Source organism: Sorex araneus, chromosome 2 (genome assembly GCF_027595985.1).
Source record: "Sorex araneus isolate mSorAra2 chromosome 2, mSorAra2.pri, whole genome shotgun sequence".
NCBI lineage: Eukaryota > Metazoa > Chordata > Mammalia > Eulipotyphla > Soricidae > Sorex > Sorex araneus.
The window spans coordinates 4,927,771-4,938,018 of record NC_073303.1 but is presented as its reverse complement, the minus strand read 5'-3'; the positions used below and the strand labels follow the sequence as shown (position 1 = coordinate 4,938,018).

Here is a 10,248-nt window from a genome sequence, read left to right as displayed (position 1 = left end):
CATACAAATCATGATTCACTAACCTGACTGGTTTTAAATTAAAAAAATTTCATTTATACTACTCTCAAAATTCAATGACGGAAGCTTAATCTGTTGTATTTACAAGTTTAGTTTAGGTACTTTTGATAATTTCATATCCAAGAGTATATAAACACAACTTTCCCCTTCAAATGTCCAGTATAATCATTTTTTATTTACTGAAATTTCCTGATAGGTTATGTCAAGATTGTCCATAGAATTTGAAATTCTCTCCTAACAGAGAATACATCAATGTCATCAACACAGATATGCTTTATTCCTCTTAAAAACCTTTCTAGCGGCTGACTTAAAGGCTTTATTTCTCAGGCTGTAGATGATTGGATTGAATGTTGGTGGAACTACTGTATACATAATAGTGAGCAGAATGTCTGACACAGTTGGAGAATTCGAGTGAGATTTGAAGTACTCAAAGGCAGCTGTAGAAAGAAACAATATGACGACAGCGAGGTGGGGGAGGCAAGTGGAAAAGGCCTTGGCTCTGCCCTCAGCAGATGGCATCCTCAGCACAGAAGAAAATATCTGCATGTAGGAGAATCCAATAAAGACAACACAAAGAAATGCCACGAAAGCCATGAAGGCGGTGACACCGAGCTCACTGATATAGTCATTAGAGCAGGAGAGTTTCAGGATCTGGGGAATATCACAGAAGAACTGGTGAATGATGCGGGGGCCACAGAAGCGGATGGAGAAAGTAGCTGCCGTATGCATGGCTGCAGTGATGGCCCCACTGACCCAGACGCCGGCGACCCCATGGACACAGGTTCTGACGTTCATGATGACGTCATAGTGCAGGGGCAGACAGATGGCCACGTAGCGGTCATAGGACATCAGTGTGAGCATGGCCGTCTCAGCATCCGCGCAGAGGATGGAAACAAAGCACTGTAAAACGCATTCCCAGAAGGAAATGTCTCCTCTATGCAAGAAAGAGTTAATAATGAATCTTGGGACAGTCACAGAAATGTAGCAGAGATCCAGATAGGAGAGATGCTTCAGGAAGAAATACATGGGGGACTGGACACTGTCATCCAGGGACGTGGTGGTGATGATGAGCATGTTGCCAGCTAAAGCCAACAAGTAGAAAATGAGGAATAGACAAGCATAGATGATTTCTACCTCAGGCCTGGCAGAAAACCCCACGAGGAGAAACCCACTGGTCGTGAAATTAGCCATAGTCCATTAACTTCATATGGATGTTGGTTGCAAATCACAGGTCCTGCATGGATGCAGTACTGCCCAAATTCTCTAGAGTTGCAAAACAATGACAAATTATACAAACAAATAAATTAATATCTAACCATAAATCTAATTCTTCATAAATATAAAAATGTTAAATTTTTGATAGTGCCTGACAAATAATGATGTAAAAATAGTAATTGTATTTCAGTAACCATCAATTAACCAAAATCCTATCAATTAATATGCTCTATATTTCTTAGTTAAAATGGCTAAAGAAAAGCTTTGAAATCTATTCTAAAAAATAGTTATCTCTCCAATTACTATTGGTTACATAAATGGCAACATTTATAATCATTTTTTATTTAATAAAAAATGAGAGAACTATTAAGTTCTTAAGTAATTTTGTATGTAACATATTAAGCCTTTTGTACATAGTATACTCATCTCATTCAACAAATATTATTTGGTCAGGAAAATCATCTAAAATTTGTAATATCATGTCAAGTTTGTGCATATATTTTGAAAAAGTTCAGAATATTTAACAGAAGAAAATCAGTCTATAAAGTAAAATAAGTTAGTTTACATATAAGTAACACTTTTGTGCAATCAGTAAATAATAAGTATTTAAGAAAATTTCTTCAGGGCCCTGGATATTTCACAGTGCCAGAGTACTTAGGTACTAATTCATGGTTGAGGCCATGAGTTCAATTCTATGCACTGGGAATAGAAAGAGAGAAAAATCTATCTCACAGAGATTTACTTTTTTATTCAATCACTGTGCGATAGACCCTTACAGAGCTGTTCATGATTAGGTCTCAGTCAACAGTGCTCTAACACCCGTCCCTCCACAGTGCACATCTCCCCGCACCGGCGTCCCCAGGTTCCCTCCCATCACTCTCTCCTATCCCTCCTCTCTCTCTCCTCTCTCTCTCTCTCCTCACTCTCCCTTCTTTTCTAATTAGTACAGTAGTAAAAACAGACAAATCCTCAAATTAAATTAACAGGTTTTTAGGATGTTTCAAAATGATGATTATACGTAGCCAAGGATATTAAAATGATGAATTGATAGAATGGACACAGACAATAAAAAATTAGAAGGAAAAAAGAACATAGTGCACAATTAGTTCTCTGTAGAGAATATATGATTCTGTTTATACTGATTAATAGACTTTCACCCTAAATCAGAGGTGATGTAGCACCGTAGCACTGTAGTTCAATTTTCTGGAGCGGGCACCAGTAATGTCTCCATTTTGAGACTTGTTACTGTTTTTGGCATATGGAATATGCCACGGGTAGCTTGCCAAGCTCTGCAGAGAGGCCAGGATACTCTTGGTAGCTTGCTAATCTCTCCAAGAAGGACAGAGGAATCGGACCTGAGTTGGCTGAGTGCAAGGCAAACGCCCTTACCTGCTGTGCCATCATTCCAGTCCATAACTAAAAATGACGTAGGGTAAATAAGGAGCAAGGTCTTTTAGCCAATCTTCCATACCACATGGGCCTGTGACTACCGATCATCTTAACATTTTTAGAAAACAGCTGTGAGCATGGAGAAGCCCAGGACCTCTGCTAGGTTGTGCTGTCGTGTTCTCCTGAATCGAGTCTGCACGAAACCTGTAGACTACTCGGGTCCAGCATTTATGAGAACCTGCTTCTGGCTTCCCTGAACTTGGAGGAGAAATACTGCCAGCTGTGTCCAGCACATCTTACCACATTGGGCAATTACCACAATGGGGGCAGTACTGCATCCATGCATGGCCTGTGGTTTGCACCAACATCCTTAAGAAGTTAATGGACTATGGCTAATCTCACCACAGAGGTGATGTAGGGTGAAGAAAAACAAAGAAAAACACTGATCCTGCTGGCAGTTTTTCAGCACTAGAAAAACTCCAAGGATAAGATTGTTCTGATTTAAGCTGAAGGTAACGTAGTTTCCTTGCTTTGTTATAGTCCAAATAATTATATTGGGAAAACATTCGAGTCTCAATTGAATATGGACACCGCCTCCCAGAACTCAAAAACAGAGCATATATCAAATTTTGTATTATTGGAAATCAATTCACCCTCAGTTGTGTGTGTATGTGTGTGTGTGTGTGTGTGTTCCACAGGAGTCATAAAATAAGAGTTTAAACTAAATGAAACAAGAATTTAGCTTTCTATAAGTAATGGTATAAAAAAACTTAGATAATGCCTCTAAACATCATAATGACACATTTACGAATTTCGGCATTCTTCTCAGGATTTTTCAACTCACCAGGTCAATTTTTGTAGCCTCCAGAAACTTCTTTCATCTCAATATACTTGGGAGCAGTTTGCTTAATTTTCTTGGTGAAAACCAACAGAAATAACTTAATTTATATATATGGAAATGTTGCTCATTCACCTAAAATCTTATACTTGATCACTAATTAATATTAAGATGAACAAAAAAATATAATTGTCTTAAGATAGGCTCAATTTGTAATGGTAACATATATTTGCTGCAAAATCACAATTCATATGTACTTCTTCCATTCAGTGCATGCATTCTGTATTCCTGAAATTGAAGAATACACACATATTAAATAATGTTTTTAATCCAAGGTTTTTAATACAGTTGACTACAGAAAGTAAATAGATTCTTAAGAAAGTTAGAGTTTAAGAATATAGATGTATGTTTGCACTATTTAAGAGAAGGTAAAAAATCATTTAAATCTAAAATGTAGCTGATTAAATGTTATAAAGAGACAAATTGCCTAAATTTCATTGTAAAGATTATAATTAAAGGTTTTACATTTAAGTGTTAAAAAATAAATGCATTAGGGCTAGCACAACACAGTGATTGTTTGGACGCATGCAGTTAACTCCCTTAGACAACATCCTATGGTCATTCTCTTCTTGGGTGAAATTTCAAAATGTCTCTAGCTACCTACTTTCAGTATGAATCGCAAGTACTTTGAGTTTACTTAAATCCTTGTTTATGCACAGTGGACAATACCATCCTCTGAAGAGCAGGAGCTGGGGGTGGGGAATTATTAAGCTGAGAGGGCACTGGGAGCTTTGGTTGCCATTGGGTGCAAGTTCTTTTTAGTCACTTAAGTTTCCAGCATGATTTGTTTTCTGAAAAGGGGTGATGAGTTTTGTTTGATTTTTTTTTTGACAAATGATTAGCAAACTGGTAGGTTAGGGACTATGTTTTAGGTGGATGCAAATAAGTTTTAAATCTAACCCATGTTTCACAGTATACTTATGAAATTTACCATTATATTTTCTATTTTAGTCTCCATTTTTTTAAATGTTGATCGTTTATATATTCATTGTAGGACTTTTCTGAAATTTCTTCTGTCAGAATTCATCTCATCTCCTCCCAACGTAGAAAAAGTCAGAAGTCTGAAGTAAAAGAAGCCTGATCTCTCCTCGTACTCTGACAAAGTTTACCTAGATTTATTTTTGGACAAAAAAATATATATGGTTATTTATGGAGAAGAAAATGTGGTTGCCCATGCATTATCTATCAGCTTTTACATTTGTTTATTTGAACAATATGCCTTCAATCTCATTAGAGATTGGAAAGTATTTAACAAGTTTTATAGTTAAATTTTACAAGCACCCAGGAACATATAGAGCAATAATTAATTCTGTCCAATGATCCACACATTAACACAAAATTGCTCATTTGTCTACATAAGGAAATTCTAGGACTATAGGAATTTTACTCCACTGATCATTCCAAAATGGGTTGTTTACAATGTTCTCCTCAATAAACATAGTTTTCATTGATGTTTCTTAGCTCATGCATTTTCCTTCATTTCTCAAGTCAAGGACAATGATATTTTACCTTATCCATCAGAAGGTCTACCTTAGGGGCATTCAGCTGTTCAACCCACTCTGTCTTTCTGGAACCTCAGACTCACCAGAAGATGGTCAGAAGCCTCTTCCCTCAACATAAGGACAAGCATCAGTGTGTGTGATTCACATTTAGTGAAGGTTTGATCTCTGGAATGAACTGACCTCAGAAAAGTGTCTTCTCCTGAAAGAAATCAGTCTACTTCAATCCTCCTTGTTCCCAAGAGGTTACACTGGGAATTTATCCAAAGCAGATCTTCTGGCCTCTGGACATTTGGAAGTCTTAATAAATTCCCTTGGGTCAAGACTTGTAATTTATGGTGTTTTCCTACAGAATAATCAGTTGGAGCCAATTTAATGATTTAATGACTGTAGGAAGCTAGGTGAGTTTTTATTTTATGTGTTTCATTGGAGTAATTTATTTGAAAAGACTAATTTGCACTCATGATTCAGGGATAGCCAACAACTGATTTCATCAATTTAAGTGGCTATTGTGGGAAATCACTCAGCCCTGAATGCCCTAAGATATATGCAGTGTCCTGGGTTAAACAAGATGACACTAAACAGTGCTCTTAGGGTTTCTATAGGAGCACTGAGAGAGGGAATTTGACACTGGTGCTGGGATTGGTGTTAAAACACTATCTCCTAAAACTTACTATCAATAACTTTGTAAATCACAGTTCTTTACATTTAAAACAAACTTTTAATAAAGAAATGCATTTGCTTGGTCAGTCACTTGGCTTGCATGCAGCTAACCCAGGTTCAATCCCCAGGACCCCAGAAGGCCCCTGAGCTCACCAGAAAAATCTTGAGTGCAGAGCCAGGAGTAACCACTTGAGCACTGCCAGGTGTGGCCCCAAAAGTAAAAATAAAAATGCATTTGCTTCCCATTAAAAATTTCAAAAGTAAATGAGCACTTATTTCTGGGTGAAATCTAAAACACTAATTACATGTATGACCTCTGTTACAGTGATCTGCTTTCCTTCTATGACTTATTTTGTTATGTGCTTGCTATGAGGAAGAGTGGGGTTGTCAGATGTTTTTCATGTTTTCCTATTGTCTATTCAGTATTTGTTGTGCTACCACTAACTTCACTTAAAATGAAACCCTCAAATTCCATCCAGGAAGTACATTATTCCATCTTTCTTACAACTGTACCCTACCCCACTTGGAGATCCAATACTTACTTGGAGATTTATAATAATGACTCTATAAAAATATCAGAAGTAAATTCCAGCAACTTTCCCTCCCACACCTCCATCAACACTCATTGTTTCCAGTCATTTTCATGTGTCCTTTTCCCTGCTGTGAGATGCTGTCTTATTGTTTTGATTTATATTTCCCTGATGATATGACAATGAAAAGGTTTTTATTCTCTTCTCAGGGAAGTGTCTATCCATCTCTCCTTCACATAGTTTCATAGCTTATTACATTTCTTATTGTTGATATTTTAATATTAACTCTTTACTCTATATGTAGCACTGTAGCACTGTCATCCCCTTATTCATCGATGTGCTGGAGCGGGAACCATTGTGAGACTTGTTGTTACTTTCTTTGCCATATCAAATACGGCACGGGTAGCTTCCAGGCTCTGCCATGCAGGTGGGATACTCTCGATAGCTTTACCGTATATACTGTGTGGAAATGCTTTCTCTCATTCATTGAGGTATATACTGTGAGGACAAAATTACATGTCCTTTGAAGTACTTAGCATTATCCTGTATGCAAATATATATACATATGTAGGACACGTTGGAAATTCTTCTTTATTAATATCACTGTAGCGTGTATCACGGTCATCTCCTGTTCATCAATTTGCTCGAGCAGTTGCCAGTAATGTCTCCATTTGTCCTAGCCCTGAGATTTTAGCAGCATTTCTTTCCTCGTCCTACCCAATGGTGCCTCATTGGAGGCACTTTCAGGGCCAGTGGAATGAGACCCATCATTGCTACTGTTTTTGGCGTATCGAGTATCCCACAGGGAGACTGCCAGGCTCTGCAGAGAGGGCAGGATACTCTTGGTAGCGTGCCAGGCTCTCTGAGAGGAAGGGAGGAATTGAACGTGGGTCTGTACGTACAAGGGTCTCCCCTCCCTGCTGTGCTCCAGCACATCCCCAAATCAGACTCTGTCCATAACCTGTAGGCCAAATCCTCTGAGTTCTTTGGATTTGTAAGTGTAATTAAAATTTGCTTTTCCCTTTCCTTTATACCCTTTGCATAGTGTACTTTAGAGCAATGTTCTCTTTGTAAACACCCAGGTAGACAGTTAAAGCTATATTTTTGTCACTTGAGAGTTAACTGACTCCAGGTAATATTTGTTCATGGTAATCCATCATATTTACTTGACTCAAGCCTCAGTTGCTCTTAGTTCCTAACAACCCTAATGGGGTCCTGGTGAGGAATTTGGATTTGGATGGTCCCAAGGCAAGCTGTAGCTACCCTGCATTGTATAGGGACAGTTTAAATGCCATCACTTGTTTCTCTTGTCATACATTGATTTTCATTTTGCTCAAATGGGCTCCAGTAACGTCTTCATTCATCCCTGTCGAGTGCTAGTGTAGCCTAATGATATCTGCTCGCTCCAGGAACAGGAAGAGCCTCACACCATTCATTCAGAGTTTTGAGGAAGAAGTCTGACCATCTCTTTGGTGACGGCCATGTGGTCTATTGACGTCCCGTGGAATCCAGTCGGTAACAGCTCTAGTCCAGCGGTCCTCTCTGAATTGCATTGTGTCCAGCCCATCTGATTTTCGATGCCTTGGCAAACAAGACAGTGTCCCTGATTCTTGATCGTCGACAGAGGTTGAACTCCAGATTTCTTCTCTTACTTGAGTGAAATGTAATACTCCCAGTATAGCTCTTTCGATTCCTCATTGGGTTACTCTAATAGCATCCTCATTCTGTTTTCACAGGGCCCAGGTCTCTGAGATGTATGTTAGTGCAGGAAGAACGGTGAAGTCAAAAAGATGTGCCTGGAGCCAGAGGTTCAGTCCTGAGATATTATCAGCCTCTCTTTGTTAGTCCTTCCTAATGCTGCCATATTGGGAGCTCTTTCATGAAGAAGAAATGAACAAAAGCTTCCTCAAAAAAAGAAATACAAATAGCAAAAGGCACATGAAATAAACACTCCAAATCACTCATCATCAGGGAGCTGCAAATCAAAACAACAATAAGATATCATCTCACACCACGAGACTGGCACACATTTAAAAGAACAAAAGCAACCAGTGCTGGTATGGATGTGTGGGAAAAGGGACACTCTTTCACTGTTGGTGGGAATGCTGACTGGTCTAGCCTTTTTGGAAAACAATATGGACGGTCCTACAAAAACTAGAAATTGAGCTTCTATATGAACCTGCAATAATACTTCTAGGAATATATCCCGAGGCTGCAAAAAAGCACAGTAGAAATGACATCTGTACCTATATGTTCATTGCAGCACTGTTCACAATAGCCGAAATCTGGAAACAACCCAAGAGTGCCCGAGAACAGACGCTTGATTAAAGAAACTTTGGCATATCTAAACAATGGAGTACTATGCAGCTGTTAGGAAAGATCAAGTCAAGAAATTTGCCTATAAGTGGACAGACATCGAGAGTTGTGCGTTCCCCCGAAATCTCTCTGGCCCGCGGAGAGACAACAGTGGGAAGCGCTCCTATTTGGGTGGGTTCTATGAGGGGTCCCGACTTGAAAATAAAACTGGTGAGGTTGGGAAGAAATGGGCTCAAGACAACACATGCTGATCAAGAGCGTCTTTATTACCAGCAATGCTGGTTTTATACCTTTCTTAGCAGGGGGTTGGTACATGAGTTGTCAATCATCAGGGAAGTGTCTTCTCAGACCAAGTAAGGAAAAGTTCGGGGCGTTCTTTGGAGGGCTACAATATTCTCTAAGAGTTGGTTGAGAAATAGTGGGGAGGGGAAGGCAAGGGTTTATCTGGCAGGAACATCTGTCAGGAGGAATGTACAAGGCTTTTAGTGTAGAGGAAGGCATTCTACTTTACGGGCTCTTGGAGTCTGGTGGTTACCTGCCCTGGGCTGCTTTTACTTCTAGAGGTTAGCTATTTCCTTGGTCACAAGGGCACCTGTGCCTCAGGTTATGCGAACACTGGTAATGGAATTTTCCGGTTTGTCCAGAGTAAAGGTTGCGGGGCCCTCTATTGTTCAGGGTCCTGAACAGTCCCCAGCAGGGAGTATCATGCTATGAGAAATGAGTCAGAGAGAGGGACAGACTCAGAAGGAGCACTCATTTGTGGAGTATAAAATAACACAACACAAAGACAGTAAATAGAAGGGTCAGTATAAAAAGCATCTGCGGGGGGCGACCAGGGGAAGAGCCCCGGCGGCTGTCCCTGTCAGCCACTCCCTGGGGGCTCAGAGGGTTCAGTCATGGGCTGCTGGCCCAGTCTGAGCGGCCCGGGCCATGGGGCAAACAGAGGAGGAAAACAAGGGCCAAGCAAGTTGATTGATCAGTTACCGTTTATTTCATTCACTCCTGTCTCTCTCTCTGCTTCTCTCCGAGCTCTTGATCTCTCCCCCCAACCCACTCTTCCAGCCTAGTTAAATACCAACAGCATGAGGGGTTGGGGCTTACACGTAGGTGTGGTCACAATCAATAGGGTAAAGTTCTTCCCCTCAGGGGATGCTGCTTCTAGGAGAGATTCTCCTTCAGCAGGACCATCCACCCAAGGGCGAATCCCATGAGTGTGTTTCTCCTCCCCTCATCCAGAAAACACATAAGCATTCACAATATTAATCATTTTGTATGTACACAATAAGAAATGCATTTATCTTTTAGAATTGTTCTCCTGGGGCCATCTTGATCTCAGACTACAGTGCTCAGGCCAGATTAGTTTTTCCTATCACTAGCAGGGTCCTAGTCTCATCGTTACTTTTGGATCATGACAGCATTTGTCCATGATCAAGCTCTGAATTTATAGTAAGGAATTAGGCACTTTGGGCAGGCCCATCTCGATGCCAAGGTAGCACATAACTCACAGCTAGCCCTGGATCTGTCCCGTCCCTCGATGGGACCCTGCTTTTGGGGTGTTAGGAACTGAGGGCAACTGAGGCTTAAGTGGAAAAAGTAGATGCCCGGGAATGAATGATATTCGAAGACAATTAATCTCAAGTTACAAAAGCATAATATTGTCTTCTTGTGTCTATACAAAAAGGACATTGCTTTAAATTAAACTATTCAAAAGAAACGAGGA

The 10,248-nt window shown here is 39.9% G+C and overlaps 1 protein-coding gene across 1 annotated transcript; it reads right to left on the bottom strand.

Moving 5' to 3' along the window:
• Nucleotides 1–276: 276 nt before the first annotated feature.
• LOC129402326 (olfactory receptor 14J1-like) lies at nucleotides 277–879 on the bottom strand. The gene has a single exon (XM_055128423.1). The coding sequence runs from the start codon at nucleotides 877–879 to the stop codon at nucleotides 277–279; it is 603 nt and encodes a 200-aa protein (XP_054984398.1).
• Between the last annotated feature and the right edge of the window lie 9,369 nt (nucleotides 880–10,248).